The sequence below is a fragment of the Podarcis pityusensis genome (assembly GCF_964106645.2).
Source record: "Podarcis pityusensis genome assembly, chromosome: 7".
Classification (NCBI taxonomy): domain Eukaryota; kingdom Metazoa; phylum Chordata; class Lepidosauria; order Squamata; family Lacertidae; genus Podarcis; species Podarcis pityusensis.
Genome location: NC_138031.1, coordinates 51169816 through 51195579, shown reverse-complemented (window position 1 = coordinate 51195579; position 25764 = coordinate 51169816). Strand labels below are relative to the sequence as shown.

Genomic DNA, 25764 nt, shown 5'->3' with positions numbered 1-25764 from the left:
AACGTGGGAGGCTTTGTGCAAAAGCATTAGAGGCAAAGCACTTTAATCTGTAAGATGAAATCACTTTTCAAATGGAGAGATAACAACGGTGGGCCTTTTTAGCCCACCACCACCGCAATCCACTCCAGCAAGCTTCACAACAAGTATGTGAGCCTCCACATAAGGACTGGCTTAGTACATCACATGAACCAGCTAAAAGGATTTTTCTTTGTAGTTGGATTAAACTTTGAGTTGTTACCTTTTCTGCTTGCATGCCCAGGCCCAGGGAGCCTGCCGCCCATGAAGCTGGGGGTGTGGAAGCAAAATAGCTACTGTACAATGTTCTTGGAACCTAACAGGCCACAATTTTTATTGATTACAGATATAAGTGGGCTTAGGCATTGAGTTTATCCTGGAATGACCAGCTCATCTGCTGTCTGATTAGGATTGGGGTCGATCTTCAGTTAGGATTGCCCTATGACATACATCAAATGGGAACAACCATCAGGATTGCCAGCTTGGGGAGTGCTGTGGCCACCATCGGCCCCTGTCTGTGTATCTGGGACTCAGCTACATTCATCACAATAATACATTTTGAATGTGTTATAAACATCCAACACCAGATTGTGCCAGAGAGCAAAAAGGAGTTTACGGTATATGGATTTTTACATAGGGGTTTTTTTTTCCTTTTGTTGTAATGATTTAATTTCTGATTTATAGTGTTTTTAACCTGTGTCTAGATCCACTCTCAGGCAGAAGCACCTCCCCTAGGACCCCTTAAATGGGATATCCCATTTCCTTGGAGGTGGAAAAACAGTGGCTTACAAACCCACCCATGACTAAGTCTCATACCCAATTCCTTGTCCGCCAAAAGTTGTGACAATTGCTATGAAGTAGCAAACAAAAAAACAACCCCCCCCCCAAAAAAACCAGACAGGCTCAATTTGTGTGGAGGAAAAATTCCTCCCTGGCCCTGAATACAGCAACTGATACTTCCACACCGCAGACCCACACAATTTCCTCTGGGTGGGTCTAAACATGCAACCGAGGGAGGCTGGGTGATCCGAAACCAACTGTACTGCCAGTTGAGGGGGCAACAGGGGTCTCTAGTCAGCTCCACCCCCAGGGGCCCCCACAATTGGTCAAATTTGCAGGTGGGCCTGATTCAAATCCCATGGCTGGTGGGAGAGAACATGATGTCTCCCACTGGCCATTGGGATACTGGACAAGAAGAGCCCCAGCAATGGCAGCGAGCCGTGTGGAGCCGCAGCTGCTGTGTCACATTGAAAGGCGCCTGGGACTTGTCTTCCTCATGGGCTTTTAACAACAGGCATACACACTGACACAAAGCAAGTGAAACTTTGCCCCTTCTTTATCTCCATGCCAGGCTGGTCTTAATTAGATTTCTATTTTCTTTGACTCCATAGAGTTGTTTGGCACAAAGCAGATGAATTATTTTTAAATGACGTTTCTTCAAGGCTGCAATAACACAACCATTGCCTTTCTCTCTGATTTAGATGTTCTCATCTATTTCTTACGCAAGGGAACTGTTCACTTTTTACAAACAATTTCCCTCCTAGCAGTTGCCATCATGCTGACCTATGTGTTGCTTCTTTTGCTTGGGAGAAAAAGTACTGAACTGTAGAAGAAGAGTTTGAGAAAAGAACTCTTCACCTCTGTGAACGTTTCACAAATTCCTTTTTCCAGCAAGACTTGTTACAGACATTTCCCCGTCCTTTGTGAAATCTGAGCTGCGATCACTGGAAGGTATGTATAAATCTCAATTGAAATATTTATTGCGTTTCTCCCCACGCTTCTCTTTGAAATGATTGTTTCATCTCTCCATTTACTTTCTTGGCCTTTCTGCAATTGGGTCCACATGGAGTGGGCATCTGAATCTTTTTGCAGACCTTCTGGCTAGCCAACTCACTTCCTCTATGTGAAACTGGTATCACATGAAGTGTACAATTGGCATTGCTCTACATGTAGGAGCTAAGCCTGCCTTCGTTTACAAAATGATTCCTAAGATTTCTGGAGAATTATACTACGTAATTATTTCTGCAGTGCAACAGAGACAGTACTGAACCATCGACCCAACTCTACTGAGTTGCTTCCAGATAACCTGTTTACAGAGCATTCATTCTAATCTCCCTGCACGGAGATTAGACAACAGCTTTAACAGCTATTTGTGGAGTATTCATTCTGTTTGCGATGAGGTTAGCTGATGCTGCATCAAACAACATTATCGCACATTTTCCCCATCACTTTCCTTATCACAGAAAGTCTAATTTGGGGAGGACAGGGTAGTGGGATTACGGCACAAGAACTGCAAACCAATTTTCATTGCACAACCTTAACTTTACAGTACGTGATTGAACTCCACCAGAAAACGGCAACATTATTGAAACTCTTTTACATTTATTTCCTTGAGCTGCTCATTGCTGCAACCAATCTCCCTACTCCCTAACCCCACAACTCTGCTCCCCTTGTTCCTTGTGGATCTCCTAAATGCCAATGATTTATGTGCGGGCAGAAGGCAGGCTGGAAACGAGGTGGCATAATACCTTGGAAGCTACAATCCCCTTGGGAATGTGCAGAGAGTTCTTCACATCACCTTCAAGTACTTAAAAGTTGCAGATCAAACAATTTTGAAAGAGAGGGGAGGCAGACTGGAATGTGTGGCCACTATTCTATGAAGTTATATGATTCCCTCATGATCTGAAGTCAGAAACTTTGTTCTCTGGTGAGCAGAGATACTCACTGCTTTGACTTCTTGTTCAGTAGTAGGTTTTGAGGAGAGAGAGAAAAATCTGTATCATAACGGTGAAATCCTCTTTTAGATGAAAATGAGAATGACTTGTACCAGCTTTCTAATAAGGCACCTGATATTACACGGTGAGGCAGAAAACCAACTCCAGTAACCTCACAACTGAGTATTTTATTTTTCTCTTTTATACTACTTTGTGACTGTGAACTTAGAGGCAGTTAGTTAATGCATTCAATAAATCAAAAGATATAATTTACCCCCTGGATTCTACCATTTAAGGCTGTGGTTTCAGGGTTGAATATTTGATTGCTTCCTCATAAATAGCCTCCACAGAGGTAGCTCAGTTAGCCTGTTGAGTCCAAATGATAAATAGCCTTGTGGCAACTTAACATCTAATAGATTTATTATACCATACATAAGCTTTTGTGAACCAGAGTCCACTTGGTTTCACAAGATATAAGAAAATTACACATATAAAAATAACGCCTCCCGTAGACTATAGGTTCAGCTTGTAAACATGTGTGACATGGTGCACATTGGAACACAAAAAAAATTTAATTTCACTGAAATTAAATGACTAACAAGACCTTGGGGTCACAACAGATAACTTGAAGAAGATTTTGACCCATTGTGTGACAGCTACCCAAAAAAAAGGCAAATTCCATGTGAGGAATCATTAGGAAAGGAATGGAAAATAAAACTGCTGATATCACAGCAGCATTATACAAATCTATATTGCAACCACATTTGGAATACTGTATGCAGTTCTGGTTGGCTCACCTCAGAAAGAATATTGTAGAGTTGGGAAAGGTTTGGGAAAGGCAGCCAAAATGATCAAGGGGATGGAATGACTTCCCTTTGAGGAAAAGTTGCAACAATTAGGACCTTTTAATTTAAAGTCAAGTAAAAGATGACATGATAGAAGTTTATAAAATTATGCACAGCATGGAGAAACAGAGAATAATAGAACATGTGGACATCCAACAAAGCGGAATGTTGGAAGACTTAAGACAGATAAAAGAAAGCACTTATTCATACAGTGCATAGTGAAACAATAGAAGTCGTTCTCACGGGAGACATGGATGGCCATCAATCTGGATGGCTTTAAAAGAGGATTAGACAAATTCATGGAAGATAAAGCTTTTAGTGGCTGCTAGCTATGCTCTGCTCTGCTTCCCAAGTCAGAGGATGCAAAATGCTTCTGAATACCAACTGCTGGAAACCACAGGAAAGGAGAATGCCCTTCTACTCATGTCCTGCTTGCAGGTTTCTCGCTGGCATCTGGTTGACCACTGTGAGAACAGGATACTGGACCAGACGGGCCATTAGTCTCAACCAGCTGTCTCATCTTAGGTTCTTATGTAACTTTCTTCTCCTCTTTCTTTGGACTAGGAGACATTGCTAAAGGCCTGCATTAACAGGCCTTTATCAAGGAGTTGGTCATAACCTGGTTGCAGTTCAGCAATGTACAGAGAGCCAAAGGTCCTCACATCATCTGCTGTAGCCCTATTTAGTCATTCATTCTCCCTCTCCCTCTCTCTATCACACACATACACAATTGCCATCATGCAAAGCAGAATGTAGGGATGAATTTGTTGGTTGGCCCAATCCCTATTGCTCGTTCCTGCCCCCATTCCTGCAGCCCCTCAAGTGTTGGGGGTTGAATGTCTGCAGGGAGGAGTCTGTTTTGCTTAAGCAGGCTCCCCATGTGGCGTAAAACCCCTTAGTGGAGACAGCAACTAAACAGGATGTGTGTTTCCTGGTGCAGAGCTCTGACAGCTGCTCCTCACAATGTCCTCTCCGCTTTCCAGATTTAAGAGATAGCTGCTGTGGGAATTCTAGCGTTGCCAGTTGCCAATGTCCTGGTGAACTTTGGGGAGGTGGGAAGAAGGCTGCAGAGGACCAAGATAGTGAAGCAAGACATGTTACTACCCTCCCACATACACTAATGATTTACACGGTTGTTGTATGCATATTATTACCCGGTTAACTATTTCCAGAAATATTAGATGTCCCCACTTCATGCTCATTCCTCTTCTGTGCTACTTATAATACAAACTATTAACAAGTCCTGCTTCTTAAGCTATTTACTGTCAGATTCAGATAAGTGGCAATCATGCTAACTATGAATGCAGGAAAGTAGTATACACTTGTTGTGCTTGCATAATTTATTCTTTACTAAGAATTTGGGTTTCCTCAGCTCTGGAACTGCAATTTTTGATGTTACATTTATATTCTATTTTCACCAGTAAACATCTCTCTCATATATATATATATCTATATATCTATATATATATATAGATATATATATATCTCACAGCTTGGCATTTTAAAATACTCAGCTCTAAGCATTCTTATTGCTCTCTGTAGGAAAAGGTTAAAGATGTGATTCCAGTAATTCCACTTGGGCCGGCTATGCTCACACAGACAACATTAAGTGACATTTAAAAAGCCAAAATTCAGTCTTCTTGCAACTTCCAAGGCGGAAATGCTTTCTCACTGATGATATATTTGTGATGGGAAGATTTTGTTAAACACTGCAAAGATGTCTGTGGTTTTTCATGGAGACTTAATAGCTACCATGGCTGCATAACACACTATTTGAAGGCATATTACTTCCCTCAAAAAAAATCCTGGGAACTGTAGCTTGTTAGGGTGCTAAGAATTGTAGCTGTGTGTGAATAGCAATGAAAGTTCTAAACTTCCAATTTGCCTTTTTGAAATGCTTAGCAGTCTGGTTTTTAAAAAAGAAAAGATTTGATTACATATTTTAAGGGGAATGGTTGTATGAATGGCTGACTAGCATGTGGCATTTTAGGAAGGCATTCCACGTTATTTTAACAGAGGGTGGCAAGCGGAGTACATTCAAAGCAGCCTTAAGACTAGATAACTTGATTTTTAAAAAAATGATTAAGAATATATTTTCAGCATATTCTTTCCTTGAAAGAACAGCAAGCTAACTAAACAAAGCATTTGTGATAGCTGTCGAACCACAGCATGAAACTAATCAGCAATAAGAACCCTTCAAATACCTCCCAGCAACTTAGATTCACTGAATGAATGCTCTCTCAAACAGCAAATCTGTGTGGTGTTCAAACAATGAGCTAATTTACTATACTGATTTCCCTGTGATTATTATTTATGTACAGCAGAGAATGTTCCACATGAGCTCATGGCTCAACATCAAGGACACACTGTTCTAATTTATTACAACCAGAGGGTTGAAGGATATTCCTAAAATGAAATGATGAAAGTTTAGCAGGCATGTGGATCCTGCTGCCTCCAGTTTCTAGGCACTGTGCTGATCTGAGATAAAGCTCAATGCAGTGAGGGGACATGACAGACACAGATGTTTCTGGAAGTCCTGGCTAAGATGGGAAGTAGTTAACTCCTCCCCTTTCCTGAAACACTATTTGCATTCCTTTCAGGGCTGGCTCCAAAGAGTAGTGATGTTGAGTAGTTGCTGACTTGAGCTTTACAAAGGCCCCACTATCCAAACAGCAGCATCATTTCTCACTTCATATGAATCACCCATATAGATCAAATGCACTTCAGAGTACTTTCAGTTTGCACAACCCACCATTTTGTTGCTAGTGGTCTGTGCCCCAGGGCCCCCAAAATCCTTTGCTGGCAAATATATGTCCTTGGAATAAACATTGTCAGGTAGTATATCACCATCAAAAATGAGCCTCCCTCCCTTTCATGCAAGGCTAGTGTCCCATACTGTTCACAAACTGTTCTTCATGAGAATCTGTGTGAAACCCACTTGATATTTCCACACATAAGTAACAGGCTTGCCAGCTATTCCTTTTTCCCCCAGCAATTCCTCTTGTTTTCACATCATACCCCTTATTCATGAATACAGCTGTTTGTGGAACATAATGGATGGCTCTGAAGTGTTTCAATATGCTACTGCTCCAACTTCCATAGCACAATGTAATGCATATACCAGGGGTTCATCTTGACTCCATTTGAAATGATAGTAGCATTGAATTCAATTCATTATTTTGACCAAAGGATCTTTCTTGATTACCTGGGGCAAATTACTGCCGCTTTGTCACAGTTCCCAGACTTTTTCTGGCTCCTATTAGAATAACTGGGTCCTGCCAGGATAATGTCTCTGCCATTCGAACAATGTGATGCTAGCAAGTTCAGATATGCCAGATACTAGGTCCAAGGCTGAAATGGTAATTAGTGACTCAGATTTGCTTTCTATTATATGTTTCTGAATCAGCTACTAATCTATGGGTAGTGGGATGGACTCATGAGATTAAGTATGCATTAAAGTATAACTCATTTGGGCTAGGGACTGAGATTTTTGAGGAGCATTGTGTCATCAATGAGCACATCAGTTGAGGAGTGTTGTGTCATCAATGAGCACATCAGTACAAAAGCTACTTTATTATGAACACTGGAAAATTGGTGTGGGGTGTTCAAATAAGGCTTTTAAGATGCATGTCTCAAATTCTACATGGGAAATATTGGGGAAATTAAATTAAAGCAATGCAGGTATCTATTGCTGCTATTAACTCTGCAATCTAGGACAAAGGAAGTTCAGCTGCCATTTTCAAAAGCCTGACTTGTGCTTTAAGCAGCACTGCATGGGAGCAATCAGAAGCAACTTCTGCAAGTCACCTCCAAGCTGAGTTATTATTCCAGCCCTGTTATATTCATAACAGAATAGGAAGTGATCAAAATTCCACTGAAATCTAATGACAAAAGTCCTGAACCTTCTCAGATGCAGGCATCCAGCTGTTTTGGTGATGATTCAAGTGTGAGAAGAAGGTTCATGTCTGAAATTTTCAAGCTGAGCAATTTACTCCAGTGTCAATGGGGACAAGTGTTTCTGGTGATGTTCTGAATGATACAGTACTAATGGAGGAAGAAGCAATTCTTAAATGCAGCATAATTATAACTATATTACTAGATTAAGATAGAATATGATCTTTGTGAAATGTTTCACAATGTAAATCTATCCCCTTGGCATTGTAGAGTACTTTACTGTAGTTATTTTGCAATACCTAGAAAAGGCAGAGAAAGTAATCAATAGGTAGTCATTTTGCAATATATCATTCACACCTAACTGTGCAGATCATAATTATAGCCGTACATTATCTAGCCTGTGCCTAGAGGTCTAAAGAACAAAAACTGACAACAGGCACCACCAACCATGAGAAGAGACTAAAAGATCAATGAAATGACACATTATCTAGAAGTAAATTGCAAGGACTTAGGAAAATTAAAACATGAAGCTGGTGGGGGGAATAAACTGTTTAAAATGTTCTCAGAGTTTTCCGTAAGTTCTACTTTCTGAATACATTTTTGGGATAGAACTATATGAGCGAAGCATGGCATTAATTATGTGAAAGCAATGAATGTGCTCATTTAAAAAATGTAAATAGGGAGTGAACCAAGCCAGATCAAGGCCATAAGAGTGACTCCTACCACAGTCCCAGAATCCTACCCCAGTTCTGATGTTTGTGGTGGGTAATGTTTCAGTAGTAAGGTGTTATTCACTCAAGTATGTAGATCAGGGATGGGGAAATATCTGGTCCTCCAGGTGTTGTTGGACTATATATCTCCCCCGACATCTCTGACCATTGGCTATGCTGATTCTGACTGACAGAGCCCCGGTAGTGTTGGAGGGGAAGAGAGCAATGCTTTATTAATTTGTTTGCCTGTGGGTATGCTTTTTTAACCTTGTTGAACAGCAGCTTTAGCTGGTTTCATTCAAATAAACAGCTTTCAGAGTAATGTGATTTAAAGTACATTGCTGCCTTTATAGTCCTAAACCTTTTGTGAGTCACTTGAACTGACATGGCCTCAGGGGACAAGTGCCTTTCCATTTTCACACATAGCCCAGTGTCTTATTTTCAGGATTTATTGACCTCTTAACTTATTGAACCTCATTTCTAGTCTGTATTAAAACCGAGCGATAGATAGGAAATCTCATGGGATACTTATATTAAGTGTCTCAAAAGTGGCAGCTCTGCCTCTTGTATTTCTTTGCCTGTTAGCTTTTTAAATTCATGAGATCATGGAGCCCAATAAACTAGTACATGAGCAGTACGTGTCTCCATGTGCCCTAAGGCAAAATAGCCTATTAAAGAGGAGTGAGGTGCCATTTTCAGATTATTTTATGAACAATCTTCTGGGGACTGTATTCCAGTAGTGGTTGGTGCTGGAGGCAAAATGCAGAGTTGAACAGAGGAAAAGTGGGCAGAGCAACAAATGCGGCTCTTATGTACCTTCATATAAGGGCACATTCCAGACATGCAAGACTCAGGGATTTCTACACAAACACACATCTCTCTGTCTTCCATCCTGACAAGTAAGAGGCATCGTTTCTAGTGTTGTACAAACCACCACCCCCTTCCCACAATCTGATTTGGGCCTGATTCAGTGATCTGTTTCCCCCTTGTCTGCCTGCCAACATCTGCCTGCTTGTCTGGGGCTGGTTTCTGCAGTAGCAGGGTAAGTGCCCCAAGTTTTTGATATGATACATTTGCCCCACATGACCTACTGGCATACGCAAGACAAACTGCTGGTAAAGAGAGACACAGAAAACAGCACACAGCTGTCTACTCCTCTCTCCACCAGCACATCCTTCAAGCAATGTGATTGCACAGTGCTGGGTGAGATTCTAGCCCTGGAGTGGAAGCTGGAGCTCCCAGCGAACAAAGTTCTGCTCCTCCTTCCCAGCTCCCCACCTTGGCATTCTTCTTATATGGTGGAAAGCAGAGCAGTGGCGGAGGAAGGGGGCCTGCCCTGGGTGTCATCCCGGGGGGGGGTGACATTCAGCGCGCCACCCACCTGCAACTCCCAAGCCTACTGTCCTCAAGCCATCGGGGAAGGGGGGAGCTGCACCACTTTGCCGGCAGTCTTCCCCCTTCATTTTGACAGCTCGGGATGGGATTCCCAAGCCTCCCCCAACTCCCAAGTCGGGAGTCGGGGGAGGCTCGGGAGTCACAGGCAAGTGGTGTGCCATTGCCCTGTGCTCCCGGCTGGAGGAGGCAGGTGACAAAATGCCAGGTGGCACTCACAACGGGGCCTGCACCACGCCCAAGCCACATGTCTCTTGTGGGAGTGACGTGGTGGCTTCGGTGCCCAAAGACTCCACACTGTCCCAAACGGTCCAGCCGCCACCTCCCCCTCAGCTTTAGGGCGGCTGACTGGGAGGAGGCAGGCAGACTCCTCAGAGGCCCTGCGAAGCATCCTGCCCCAGCTGGCTCCGCCCCCGGCTGCAGGGCGCGTGTACTGCTCTGTGCACCTGAGCAGCTATCCTGCACCTGGGAGGGCACCCTCCATGCCCCGCGCCCCTTGGGAGCACACCCTCCCTGAGCAACGCAGGCATATGCTCCGCCGCTGCCAAAGAGGCTTCTTTCATGTGATTTTGCCGCAAGGTGAAGTCCCTTTATTCTTAAAAGGTAAAGGTAAAGGGATCCCTGACCATTAGGTCCAGTCGTGGCCGACTCTGGGGTTGCGGCGCTCATCTCGCTTTATTGGCCGAGGGAGCCAGTGTACAGCTTACGGGTCATGTGGCCAGCATGATTAAGCCGCTTCTGGCGAACCAGAGCAGCACATGGAAACACTGTTTACCTTCCCGCTGAAGTGGTACCTATTTATCTACTTGCACTTTGAAGTGCTTTCAAACTGTTAGGTTGGCAGGAGCTGGGACCGAGCAATGAGAGCTCACCCCGTCGTGGAGATTCAAACCGCTGACCTTCTAATTGACAAGTCCTAGGCTCTGTGGTTTAACCCGCAGAGCCACCTGCGTCCCTTTAAATCTCATCTTTTTTTACCCCTGTTTTATTCCTGTGATTATTTGCTGCTGACATGGTTTCTGTTTTCTCTGTTTTATATTGATTTGTTTTCCTACCGCTTTTTAAAATTGCATTTTAAATGTTATGGTTTTCCTGCTGTTTTTGTTACCGTATGCTGTGCATTAGCCAGAGAACAGTAGTTGTTGTGGAACTAAGAAATACTATACGTAAATCAATTATTCTATTACCTAAGGGAGGGACACTTTTCGCAGGTGGAAGCAGCAGGGAGAACGATACATTATCTTTTCCCTGGCTGCTCTTTTCCACCTTAATCCCATCTCCACTGTCTCCCTGCCCCCTAGGATTCCAGTATTGAACAATTCGAGTTTTGCCCAGACAAATGGTGGCAGGAAATGGGTTCAACACCTTCTCCCCTGCCATTTCTCCATGGAAAGGGGAAAGCACATTTTCTCTCAAAGTTGCTTTTGAAACAAACAACAAAATCCCTAAAACTGGCCTTAGACTTTGTTACACAAGTTTGCATGTAATGTGCAATTTGCTCCTAATGAAGGTTTTGCAAGTGATCAGCCAGATGGCATCGTTAAATTGCAGACATCAATATTTACAGATTTGATATCCAGCAAATGTAAACAAGGAACACTGGAGGTTTGTGTAGCAATAAATATTGTATTAATTTCTGTAGCAGCTCCAATGTTTGTTCATATAATTTGCTTCTAATAATATCATCAGCCATGTAAGAAGTGCCAGGATTATAAAAAGATGCTGAAGCTTGCCAGGAAGGGAAAGGGAAAACATTTTCATCCAACCTTTTTGAGCCTCAGACTGCAGACTTATGATCATATAAACTTGCCCTAGAGTTTCATTGTAGGTAGCACCATCAAGATCAGTAAAACTTATTTCTGACTGAACATGAACATAAGCAGGCTCTGCATGGGTTTAAAATCTGCTTCCACCTACGTGCAGAATTGGCCATTTCTTCCTGTGCAGTTTACTTATGCCTAATGCAAATATTTTCTTCTTTTCATTAAATTAATATCATAAGTCTCAGGATATGAAGTTTTAACACATTTGCATAAGGATTTTTTTTTATCCCTGAAATTAGGTTAGTAAGATCATGTGAGAAATGACATTTGCCTGTCAATCTTCCATGGTGTTTCTTGTAACTGCTCTGTGATGGGGTGAGGTTTATATTAGCAGGCTAATTTCTGGCGTTTTTTCAAATTGCAGCATCTGATCAAGCTGAGAAAGCTTCATTATTAAAGAAAGAAAATAATAAATTTGCTTTATGGTAACTTTCTCCGGTAAACGATCACTATAATAGTGAGGTGATAGATATTCACACATATGCAATTTACTAATAATGTATACATACACATGTGTACATAGAGACTAAGAGAGAGAGAGAGAGAGAGAGAGAGAGAGAGAGAGAGAGATTCGCACACAATCAACTAACAGCATGAGGGCAAAATAGGGCCATGGTCCCCGGTCCTGTCCTCCCAACATTGCATCCCTACTAGCCCATTGTCTACATGTTGGGAGAGCCAATGGCCATGCCATGTCCTAGAGGGGAACCTGCTTAGGCTTCTCCTAGGATTTATCAGGTTCAACACAGATAGCAGGTTCTTCTCTATGAATGTTTCTTCACAATGTGTAGACAGTGGAAAGTGAAGATATGATCTCCAGCTTATTGGATCATCTCCAAACAATTCATCCCCAGGTATGGGAAACCTCTGGCCCACCAAATGTTGCTGGACTTCAACTCTTATCATCCCTAACCATTAGGCATGCTTGCTGATGGGAGTTAGAGTCTCACAACATCTGGAAGAAAACAGGTTCACCATCCCTTACCTAAAGAGACATTGACTGGCTATTCTGAATTATTAACCATCTCCCTAACAAAGGAAGAGTGGCTGGTTGTAACAATATATTATGTACGTATGTACGGTGCCTTCCAGAAGTTGCTGGACTACAACTCCCACAATCCCTGAACAATGGCCATGTGCTGATGGGAATTGGACTCCAGCAACATCTGGAATGCACACTTTGGCTACGCCTGGTGTAGCCAGATAGTTTGCTCTGTATCCACTGTGCTTCCCCCTGCTAGTTTAGAAAGCAATGAACACATGACGTTAGCCACAATCCACATATATCCTGTATCAATCTTATCATATCTTATTAAATGCTGTGTTTTGATGCAGTTTCCCCCAGACCAGCTTTCATCCGAATTGAGAAAAGGATAACCTTGCTGTGGTTTAAGATAGTAATGCATGCACAGCCTTTGTGGCTTTTTCCATCTAACTGACATGGGCTAGAGCACAATGCCTCAATTACTTGGAAAATATTTTTACTCCTCTATATTTATTCCTTTACACAGTTTTGCTCTCACACGTCCCAGATGAATATCTGATCAGGGCACTGTACACCTCACAGCAACAGCTAGCATTTCAGCAGAGTGAGCCAAACCAACCATATTGCTCTGAGCTATGTGCGTTCTGTTGCTTCTTCTCAAGCTTGAGTCATACATGGATTAGGGAGCAGGCAACTCCCAGTAGCAGCCAAGAACAATACTTGCAAAATGCTTACATTTTCTAGTCAATATATGTGAACTCAGTCTAAGTTTTCTGTATATTTCAATTTGGTGTTTCTCATTCCTTATTGGTTAACCATTTTTCCAGGTTTACTTCGAATGATATCGCCATAACAAGATGCTCAGCTGGACACATTGGCTGTTGCAGAAAGTCAAGCCACAGTGAGTACTGAAATCTATGTGGGTTCAACCTCATGCATCTTCCCTCACCAAAGGTTGCAACCATGAAGATCGACCGAGGTTCTGAAACAACAAGGCTTCTGGGACAGACAAATGCTCCTCCATCGGAAAACAACAGTGAGCTCTCAATGAACACCTCCGACTGTGCACAAGTCATTGTGCCAGAAGAAATCTTCTTCACCATTGCCGCTCTAGGAGTACTGGAAAACCTGCTGGTGCTCATAGCAGTGGGGAGGAATAAGAATCTGCATTCACCCATGTATATTTTCATTTGCAGCTTAGCTGTTTCAGACATGCTGGGAAGTTTGTACAAGACTCTGGAGAATATCCTCTTCATCATCTTCTGCAAGATGAGAAGCCTAACATGTCAGGGAGCCTTGGAAAAAACAATGGATGATATTTTAGATTTCATGTTTATTCTATCTTTACTGGGATCCATTTTCAGTCTGTCAGCCATTGCAGCTGACAGATATATAACCATCTTCTACGCACTGCGGTACCATAACATCATGACAATGAAGCGTACTTTAGTGATCTTGGTGATCATTTGGGCATTCTGTGCTGGGAGTGGCATCGCAGTGGTCATTTTCTCCCATGAAATAGCTACTGTTGTGTCCTTCTCTGTCTTCCTGTGTTTCATGCTCATTTTTATCCTCAGCCTCTATATTCATATGTTCCTGCTTGCACGCTCTCATGCCAAGAAGATTGCTTTGCAGCCTACCAGCTTGGTTCACCAGAGAGCTAACATGAAAGGAGTCATTACTTTAACTGTCTTACTTGGGGTTTTTCTCTGCTGCTGGGCCCCTTTTGTCCTTCATATGCTTCTGATGGCATTTTGCCCACAAAACCCTTATTGCATTTGCTATGGGTCCATTTTTCACATGAATGGTATACTGATCATGTGCAATGCTGTGATTGACCCCATGATTTATGCATTTCGAAGTCCAGAGCTGAGAAGTACATTTAAGAGATTGTTCTGCTGCCGGAAGCCAAGCTGGACTTAGCCACTGGAACTTCAAAAACAGCATGCAGAGCAACCAGAGCTGCACTGCCATAGAACCATTTGCTTTGTCTTGTAGTACAGTGGTACCTTGGTATTCAAACAGCTTGACTCCCAAACAAATCGGCTCCTGAACACCACAAACCCGGAAGTGAGTGCTCCGGTTTGCGAACGTTTTTTGGAAGCCGAACATCCGACGCAGCTTCCACGACTTCTGATTGAAGGCAGGAAGCTCCTGCAGCCAATCAGAAGCTGCAACTTGGTTTTCACACCGTTTCGGGAATGAAAAGGATTCCTGGAATGGATTAAGTTCGAGAACCAAGGTATCACTGTATCTCAAAAATAATGTGATGTTGACATCTGAGGGCTACTTTGCCACACAGTGGGGTACAGCAGTGAACCTTGGGCTTATGCATTCTCTCTCACATAGACACTGGTTTTTATTAGAGGCTATATGCACAGCATGTGAACCACAGGTTCTCTTCAGTTCCCTGCCAGGTGGCTGAATTATGCTTCTAGACCACATGTGAATCAGCCTTGCTGGAATACACTGCTGCCTACAGAATCTCAGGTCATAATGAATCAATTAGTCTCCAAAGCACCACCATTATCTTTTTGCTGCTAGGCTAACACAGCAACTTGGGGGGGGGGGGATATCTTCATAGGAGATTCAGTTTAGGAAGAGGGTGAATAAAGTGGTGACAGACATGACTTAGATCATGTTTCCCTAACCTCGTTGCCTCCAGATGTTTTGAACTACAGCTCCCACCATCTCTAACCCTTAGTCGTACTGGATGGGGCTGCATTTCAAGATGTTCAGAGGGCACCATGTTCAGGAGAGGCTAGCTTGGATACAGTTTGTGGGGGATCAGAAATTAGTCATGTGTGCGCACGATTGGATTCTGATTTGCAAACTTGATTTGGAGGGATTGTTCAAACCACAGTATGCCAGTTTATTCATCACGGCAAAGTATGGCTTGACAAACCAGGAAGTGTTAAGTCACGTGTGTGGACTGAGGGAAGGAGAGGAGGAGGGAATGTGTGCATCTATACATGGCTGAGTCCTTAGTCCAGACCATAGATTTCACATATACACACATACACTGCATACTCTAATGTTAGATAGATCTGTATTGTTTCAATTTTAGTGTGTGTGCTACTGAAGTGAGCACATAGATATAAAGATATTTTAGTTAAGTTTTAAACTAAAATAGGCAACAATGAGAAAATGGTGGAAGTTCATTGATTGAAAAGCTTCAGTAGAAAAGATAGAAATGAATTTAGACTTAATCATCCAGGGAACAAATGTTTTTTAGTTGAAGACAGCTGTTAGTCATCAAAAGCTCTGTCTTGTTATAAAACACATTAATGTGATTTCTATTAATTACAATTAGTTACACTACTTCAACAGCAGGATCTAAAAACATGGTTAATTTTAGGCATTTCTGAAATCATCTGTAATGTCAGACATTTGAATATTGAACTCCGTATTCTAAACTTGTATGAAAGTTCTACTTCTGACAGTGTACGCAGGAACATCCACTGTGAACTTAGCATTTTGTCTAGCAACATTCAACTTAGGGAAATAGGCACAGTACTTGCCACCAACTACTACTGTTGTGAATGGTCGCTGTGCTTTTTTTTTTAACCCCACTGTTTGTATAATTTCCCTCAATATCCATATAGTTATAGATAGCTACCAACTGAGGACAACATTTCGTACATCAGATAATGTGGGCTCTGCTCCAAGAAAGAGTTTATGCCAATATACATTGACTAGTCTTTAAGGTGCCGCGTGACTCTTGCTGCAACAGACTAACATGGGTACCTATCCTAAGGTGTACTGTATGTGATGTCAAATCTCCTGTGTTGTTCTTCTGGCATATCACCACATATCATGTCACTCCTGAAAGATTACTTCTAATCTGACACGTTTAGCTTAGTCAGGTCCTTGTTGATGTTTTCAGACCTGATGCCCTGGTAACATATCCTGGTAACTGATGCCCTGGAGTGACATATCCCAGTAGCTGATACCAGCAAAGGTGCCTGGGAAGAGAAGTCAGTGCCAACCACTGAACTCATATCCCATGTTTGCAGGCTGGGGTATTCTCCTGCTATGAATGTGAATAGCGCATACTGTGATTTTCTGTTCCAGAATGTTCTGTGCTTACCTCTTGCAAGGCTTCTCTCACCTCATACACTTTAATGGAGGTGTAGCCTCCAGATGTTGTTGGAGTCCATCAGCCCAGTCAGCATGGTCAAGAGTCAAGGAGGATGAGAGTTAGAGTCCAACAGCATCTGAAAGCAACCATGTTGACTGCCCTTGCTTTAATGTATGCCCAGGTTTATTTGGATCTTTGTAATTATCTTTCTTTTTAATGCCTACTTGGAATACGTGTAATTATTGTTTCAATTAAAAACATAAAACAGCTTTGCTGGATCAATCCATTTCAGAGCCCTCTTTCCCAGAGTGGCCAACCACATGCATCTGAGAAGCCCACAAGCAGGAATTCACATAATAAACCTTTACAATAATCTAAGCCAGTAATCGTTCCTCACATCTTCTGGCAATGAATCCCATACATTTGTTAAGCCTTGTGGAAATAAGTGCTTCTTTTGTCAGCCCTCAATCTGCTACTGCTAATCTGTTTTGTTGACTGACCCCAAATTCTGCTTTTATGAGAATCAGTGAAGAACTTCTCCAGGCACCTTCTTCCACACACAATGCATAATAAAACCTCTGTGCAGCCTGATAGTCATCTCATTTCTAAAAATTAAAGACTTCTAGTGTTGTTTTCAAAGAACTTTTGCTCAGAGCAGACCCATTGAAATTAATGCCCATTGCTTACATCCATTAATTTCTGGGTTAAAATTAGTTAAATGCAACCTTTAGTACCTTTGCCATTCTCAGTATGGAAAGTGCTTCCACACCATTCCCACTGATCATGTTGACTGCTTTGGAACAATTCGTCATAAGTCATTACAGAGGATGATTTACAAAACAAGTAATTAAAAAGCACACCATAGTTCAATGAATCCACAAATGGCTGCAGTAAATACTTTCTGCACAGAGTAGGAGGATTACATGACACTGAAAGGATGAAAGAGACAGTGTTTGTTCAAAATAAGCCAGCTCCTATTATCTTTCCATGTCATGCTGCTCCTATTATGCAGAAAGAGATGTGAACTAGTTAAGGTTTTGTTAGAAATCAGAAAAGAAGAACGAAAGAAAGAAAAGAGTGTAGAAATCTGAAATGGCTCATGAGGAGAGGTCAATATAATTGACTTGGAAAATTAGAAGTCACTGATGAGTCAGAGCAAAGAGAGAGAAAGAATTTGCTGTAGATCGCAAAGTAAAAGCAAGTTCAGGCATTTCATTCACTTTCGCAATCTGCATACTTTAAACAAATTTCTCACCTCTGTCTATAACTAACCTTGCGAAATCAGGACCGTCACATAGTGACATCAAGCTATGTGAGAGTGAACACTCTCAGATGATTCCTAATAGACAAGACTCTGGGTAGGGGTTGGAATAACTTGCCCATAGGTATGCTGATCCTCATGGCAAATGTAAAAACTCAGGCAGCTATGGGTTCCCCAATTCATTCCTTGCTGTGATGAAGAGAATCTTTTAATATCTAAATGAAAACTTCTGTTGCATTCTAAGGGTGGAAATGAAAAAGGTGAACAAGCTGCTGCTTGATGACTTTGACAGCAACCTTTACTGAAGGTTATGAATGATGGCCTTATTTACCAAATATCAAATCCTCCACTTTATTCTAGTGCACCACAGAAACCACTTCTCAGCTCCTTAAAGGAGGAATTTTGCACCGAATGTTGATAGCAATTAATTATGAAAGCATCCAGGTTGTACCTGAAGGTTCAGGCCGTGTGAGTTTTATGTACCATGACCATAATTTTGTGAGTCTTTCAGTAATTATTGACTGTGCTTCATGGATTGCATAATTAAATTGTCTTTACACTCAGTTCTGGAAATTCATTATGGACGACTCAAAGTAATTAACCTCTGCCTGGCTTCAAGCAGGAGTACACCAATCAAAGTAATTAACTAAGTGACAGACAAAGAATTGCAATTAGATAAAATGAAACTATAGACTTGTGGACCTGTTCACATAGGCACTGTGCATCCAAATTGTGCGACCAAGTATGGCTATCAGCACTCCGTTAATTTCTGTGGCAGGTACACTTAGGTTCCTCCGACTAGTCTTGCCATCCTCTTGTGTAAAGACATAATAAAAGCCCTGCTGAATTAGCCAAAGTTCCATCTAGCCTAGCATCCCATTCTCCTAGTGGCCAACCAGATGTCAATGGAAAGCCCACAAGTAGGACATGATGCAATAGTACTCTCCCCACTTGTGTTCCTCAGCAACTGGCATTCAGAGGCAGCTGGCAGTGAAGGCTGAACATAGCCATCTTGACTGGTAACCACTGACAGCCTTATCTTCCATGAACTTGTCCTATCCTAAGGTCTTCCAAGTCAGTGGCCATCACTACATCCTGTGGCCATTATGACATCCATAGAGCACCCAGGCGACAGAACTCTGTTGGCTGAGCCTAAAGGAACTTTGCCTATTTAGTCCTTGCTAATAAAGTCTATCACCTTCCATAACTCCATAGAGTCTATAAACTGACTGCTTTAAGTTCATCCTTGGATAGGTTACCATCTAAGAATGAAGACTGGAAATAATAGTATAAATAAATCATGCCAGTTCTCTCTTACATCTGAATGGAGGCAGTATGTCCCTAAACACCCAACAGACTTCCAATAATTCCTTATAGCAAAATGTTGTAATTGTTTACATCCAAAGGAAGACATCTGAGCATCAGGGTCCTCCTAACAGTTCTCAGAACTCTTAAACTACAGCTCCCAGATTTCTTTGAGGGGGAAGGGAGACCATGCCAGATTAAAGTGATATCATAGTGCTTTAAAAGTATAGCGTGAATGTGATCAGATTTTCCACATTTATTTTTTTACTTTCATACATGGGTTAATATATGCATTTTGTAACATCTGAGCAATGGCATGAAGGCTTAAACTGGTGAGGGACACAGCCCTCCCCTCTGAGTCCACACATACACACACTGGTTCCACTTTGGATCTCTGCACTGAGAGAATGAAGGTCTGAAGTGGTGCCAGGCCATGTACGTAGGGGATGTTGGGGCCTGGACCAGGACCTGCACACACACGCCTCCATCCCCTTCATCTGTTTGTATAACTGCCTGAGCAACGCTGAAACATGGGGGGGGGGGGAAAGCTGTTCAAGAATGATGGCACAAAATTGCTTTCTTTTTCTTTCTTTTCTTTGTTGGTTTTATAAGAAGCAGTAGTTCCTAATGGAGAACTTACGCCTCCACAAATAAGATTGAAGCCCTCACTGCCATTTGAGGCTTTTGTTTGCGATCCTACCTGTAGAATACAAATGCCTGTATTTATCTCCTTAGCTTTAGCATTCACCGTGCTGTAGGATTTTCAGCTATTCTCAACATACGTTCAGCCCTAGACATGCCCTCGGCCACAGACAAAAACCCTCAGTCCTGCATCCTTGGCAACAGTGGCTTACTTGTGAATTGTTGGGACTGACTGAGCTGTCACTTGAGCTTTGTGTGCTTTTGTAAGCTATTTTCTCGACGCTGAAGCAAAGTTTGCCATTTCTGTTCGAGAACAAAAATTGTATGCTACATACAATAAAGGTGGTGGTGGTCAGGCTAGGTGAAAGTTGTGAGGTTGCTGGTATCATCCAGCACCCTTTTTTAAATTCGAACAGCTCAGTGCTACAAATCTAAACAGTCTTCATTCTTAGCTGAGTGGATCTCTAAGGTGACATGTTCCATTCGAAATGGCAGGACTACCATGGTTACTGTGAAGGATTCCATCTCACATCACTCCAGGATACCACATAATGGCACTAACAATGTGGTTAATGATCATGCCAACTTTGCCAGGCTCTCCCACACTAACCCAAAGCAGCTATTAAGCATGCTATTACCTTAAGCTCTTAAACCTGTGCATTTTCAAAGCAAGCCACAACAAGGCACCATCACAGGAAAAGCTTCACTCACTGAGCTGACTTCTCTGACCGCATACACACCACAAATTTAAAGCACACAACACCCCCAAAAGATTCCTTGAAGCTGTAGTTTGTTATGGGTGCTGAGAATAGTAGTTCTGTGGGGGATAAACTGCAGTTCCCAGGAATAAAAGTATGGTGTGTATGCAGCCAAAGTAATATGCACTCTTGAGCTAGAGTGGCCATGTGTCCTGCTGTACAGAGGACAGCTCTCCATTTGCAAGGCTATCAGAGGGCAGCCCTCCATTTGAAGGAGTCTTTGGTTAATTTAAAGGGTGGTCCAAGTCCAGTTTAGTAAAGAACCATAAGACAGGAGAACAGCATGGACAGCAGACTGAGCAAGAACATTGAGCATTGGGTTACAGTCCTCCCCAGTATGGAAAGTTATAGTTTCATTCCAATTATAGTATTTATTCCTAAATTTCCATGTATAATACATATACATTTTAAAGGTGTCCTGAACCCCTGGCCTACATGGCAGCAAGTCAGTATGTCAAGTCCAAAGTTTGAAGTCCAGGGGTCAATCCATACAGCCAAAGTCCAGGAAACACAGTCCAGGGTTAATCCAAGTAGCCAACACTGAAATCCAGCTGTCAGGATACAGTCCAGAGTTAACCTGAAGCACAGTCCCCTAGAGATCCAGGAGCATCCAAGCCAAGGGCCACCAACATGGGCAGCTGAGCAGACACAGCCCCTCAGTTCTGCTTCCCTTTTGTACTTTGCTGATTTCAGCATCTGGGCTTGATGAGGCATGAGACTCTCATTTGTTCCAAGCCTACTCCAGCTGAGGAATAATACCCCTCCACCCAGAGCTAGCGAGCCCCACCTGGCAAGCTAGGGAGCTGGGCTGTGGGCCCTTGCCTGTCTCAGTCTCCTAGAGTGTGTCTCCTACTAGTCTCTAAACCTCAGAGCCCACCATGTTCATGGGGACAGGGGCCCTCCAGGCTCTGGTGATGGGTCCTGCTGTTCTGGTTCCTGTGCACTGAACCCCATCCCCTCGCCATCCTCCGTCACCCTGTGAGTACTTCCTTTCCCATCCCATGCTTGCCCCAGTGTGTCCCAGTCCCAGCTAAACCCCTCGCTGGGATCTTCTTCCTCCTTCCCATTGTCCTACCAGTTCATAACAAAAGGTAACAAGCAGCCCTAGAGATGGAAACCAGTTCTGTCGCTTCAAAACAGGGGCAACTTTGGGATGAGAGGCAGCTCTTTGTTACATACATTACAGTGGTACCTCAGGTTAAGTACTTAATTCGTTCCGGAGGTCTGTACTTAACCTGAAACTGTTCTTAACCTGAAGCACCACTTTAGCTAAAGGGGCCTCCTGCTGCTGCCGCCGCGCCGCCACCGCACGATTTCTGTTCTCATCCTGAAGCAAAGTTCTTAACCTGAAGCACTATTTCTGGGTTAGCGGAGTCTGTAACCTGAAGCGTATGTAACCTGAAGCATATGTAACCTGAGGTACCACTGTAACAGTGATCCAACTGGGGAAGTTTCCAAGCCATGGATGATGGTAGCAAGACCCAGGTCAGATTTCTGCACTTTCCAGATTTCATCATAACTTTTATCATATACTTAATTATTTCAACACTTTTTACACTGCTTATGTGAAACAAGCTTATGTGTGCAATAAGCTTAGCAAATACAATAAAAATAAAATCAGTTAGAAACTAACTATTAAATCAGATTCTAGCCAAATCAGTTTTCTTCCATTCTCCCCACGTTGTCATTTAGATGAACCAGACTTAATTAACTCTTTTCATCTTTCAGTTTAAGCCAATCCCTCTGCTTCTTCTCCTCTTTTTTGCTTGCAGCTAGCTGTTGTCTCCCGAGATCCATCTGCTAATTAGGTTCTCAGAGGAAAAAAGAAACTAGAATAATTATCCAATCAATAAGCAACCCAACATGTCTTCAGATGCTCTGTGAAATTATTCATTAGGATACCAAGCTTCTAAAAAAAAAGACCGTTGTACCAACATGTACATAAAGAGATGTGAAGTTCAGTATTTTGCTGTTTTCTAGCAGTATGCTTCATTTATTTATTATGAGGGTATTTACATACCGCTCTTCATTAAAAAAAATCAGAGCAGTTTGCAACAATCATACGTAAAACTAGACAATAAAAAACATCTAACCTTTATTCTAAAAAATAAATTTTGAAAAAAATGAAATCAGAGATCAGCTATTACAGAAAGATGCCAGAAAATGTTTGGAGGCAGAACACCAAACATAAGTACAGCGTTGAAGTATGCCTTTGACTAAGGAGTAGCCAAAATCCTACAGACATTTAAGTCTCTAACATAATTTTCACAAGTTTTCACCTAGTACTAACAAATCACCAGGAACAGTAGAATGGGAGCATTGAGAAGGGCAAGATAGGGGGCTGCTCCAAGTGCTGCCCCATTTATTATCTCTGATGGGCTCCTGAGCCTCATGTGCACACCCATTGTTTCTTTCCTATGGGTATCTGCTTTGTTAGTGTCTATTGGTGTTTTGCTTTTTTTTTAAAAACTGTGCATGGATAAGCTGTCCCATTATGGCTGCTGAGTAACAGTACAGTATTAAACTTTACCTCTAGGGTCAAACTAGACATGCCATAGGAGTTCCTGTGTTTGGAGTTCCCGGGATCTTTTCATTTCTCAGAAAGGCAGCAATGGGATCAGGGCTATAGCCTGGGAAGAAAGGGGCCTGATCCTTTGCCTCCACCACCCCATCATCTCCTGCAGCCTGACAAGAAAAACCTGATCTGGGACACAATATAACTTGCTGGAATAATTTGCAGTAGTGTGGTGAATCAGCATTTGAAATTAGGGTTGGTGGTTCTCCAAACCTCTGGACCAAATTTAGAAGGTGAAAGGGGCACTGCAGGGGAAGTTCCATTGTGCAAGTGAAAAACTTACATGAGTGGAACAGCAGCACTGGATTCAACCATCTATAAATAAGCCTTTTTTGTGGGAAAATGGGGGGCTTGTGTGCTTTGCCCCACCATAACCTTCAGATCTGTTTACTTTTTAATCAGTTACCCATGGAAACATCTGCTTCTGAAAATACCTAGGAGGGATAAACAAAGTAAAGCAAGTACAAAGTGTTCCTATTCTGTGCACTGACTTTTACATGCTCTTTCATGATCAAATACAGCACTTTGAAGCCCATATGGTCCATTGTAAGGCCAGGTCTCTTTGCAATTTACCACACCACTGGGATTTTTAGACTAATGTCAGTGCATACATTGAGGGGGGGGACTAGGTTATTTGATTCCCCCACCCTGCACAGCAATGTGTCTTATTTTATGATTGAAGGTGTAGTCTATATCAGCCCAGCTTCTATGCCTTGCAGTATCAAATTCTCTCTTCAGTTCTGCTTCCTTTCTTACTCCATTGCCTTTTGTTGCTCTCTCTGGTTGCTTCTTCTTGTTGTTGTTATCCTCATTATGCATTCAGCCCTCTTTTCTGACTGACATTTTCAGATAAAGGTCACTGAAGAGGCGTTGCACATCTTTCATCAAAGGTTTGTGGTGCAAAAACTCCGGGGGATGAGAATGGCATGAACCATGTCATAAGGAAATCATTATATAAAACATGGACAAAATATAAGGATCTCCTAGAAGCGAAAACACCATGGTGGGCATCACCTCTAGAAGCAATTACAATAAAAAAGAAAATTATGGAATTAGAATGGGCCACATATAAAGATCTGATTAAGGAAAAAGACAATAAATTGGTAGTTAAAAATTATGAGGAAATTAAACACCTTATGGGTTGGATCCAATGCCATCAATTGCATGAAGTGTTCAGGACAGATAAGAAAAAAGATTTCTCAAACGAACCTTCATTATTAGAAAAAGTGTTATTACAAAACAAAACCAAGGTAATATCAAAAATGTATGATACATTATTGGAGTGGGAGGTCAAAGATGAACAGGTCAAGGAGGTAATGCTCAAGTGGGCTTTAGATATTGGGAAAACCATTCACTTAACAGCATGGGAAGAACTATGGCGAAAGAACTGGAAATTTACAGCCTGTGAAGTATTGAGGGAAAAGCTAATCAAGATATTTTATAGATGGTACTTAACACCCACCAAAATAGCTAAAATGTATAAGACAAAAACAAATCTGTGCTGGAGGTGTGGTAAAACAGAGGGGACACTTATACATGTTTGGTGGACCTGTGAAAAAATCAAAAGCTTCTGGAACACAGTATATGACGAGCTTAAAAAAATGTTTAAGTATAACTTTATGAAAAACACAGACGCTTTTCTACTAGGGATAATGGACACAGGTATAGCAAGAGAAGATCAGAAAATATTCCTCTATGCCACAGGAGTGGCAAGGATCCTAATTGCTAAAAACTGGAAAAAAGAAACTGTGCCAACAAAAAAGGAATGGCAAGACAAACTGTTAGATTAAACTGAACTGGCTAGATTAACAGAGGCAGTTAGAGATCACACTAGACAAGAGTTTCAAAAAGCATGGGGAAAATGCAGAGAATACTTCACAAAACAGTGCCCTAAAATACATACCTGGACTTGTTTCGATTAATGTCTGCAGGAGACTTTGTGGATATTAAAGTTATAATTGGAAAAATCTTAATAATTATTCATAAAGAAAACAGTTTATAAGAAGTAAATAAGGAGGCCAGATACGGGATAAAGGAAGTCTTTTATTTCATTGTTTGCATTGTTGTATGTTATGCTCACTGTATGTTATGTTCACGTTTAATGAGGGTGGATTGTGTATTGGAGGGTGGGGGGGTTATGTTATGTTGTAAATAAAATTCCAGTAAAAAATATTTTTAAAAAAGAGAGAGAGAGAATGGCACCTGCCATGTGTTTGCTCATTAGCTCACACATGGCACTTTCAACCCTCACTTCAGGTGAGAAGTTATTCCTGGCACCTGTAGCTCAGTCCTTTCATATTCCTCCTCATTAAATAGGAATATAATTTCCAATTATATTTGCACACCATGGAGTTTGAGCATATAACGCACACATGGACACAGATAACGAGTCACACAGTTGTTAGTTTATACCTACTGAATTCAGTGGGCTTTAGGGTGCAGAACCCTGAATTGGATTTTGTGCTCATATAAATAGAATGTGTGTGCATACAATCTAAAACTACAAGTTATATACTACAAATAATGCAGAGGTACGGTTTGTGCATTTTCACTCTTCTGCTTTATGAACATTAATTTTCCATTACAGGAATATCCACATAACTAGTAAATACAGTCTAGACAAATATGTACAGGAATATGCATATGGTTGTTAATTTTTCTTGATTCTTTTGTTTTATCTTTTTGTATACCACTTTGTGGGTTTTCATAATCTCGTGGTGTATAAAGTTTATGAAATAAATATTCTGTGCACTGTCCGTACAGG

At 41.8% G+C, this 25764-nt stretch overlaps 1 protein-coding gene across 1 annotated transcript; it reads left to right on the top strand.

The window, feature by feature from the left end:
- The first annotated feature begins 1583 nt into the window (after window positions 1–1583).
- On the top strand, window positions 1584–16728 carry MC2R (melanocortin 2 receptor). The gene is made up of 2 exons (XM_081014032.1): window positions 1584–1746; window positions 13206–16728. The coding sequence occupies exon 2, from the start codon at window positions 13312–13314 to the stop codon at window positions 14299–14301; it is 990 nt and encodes a 329-aa protein (XP_080870158.1). The 5' UTR covers window positions 1584–1746; window positions 13206–13311; the 3' UTR covers window positions 14302–16728.
- Window positions 16729–25764: the final 9036 nt, after the last annotated feature.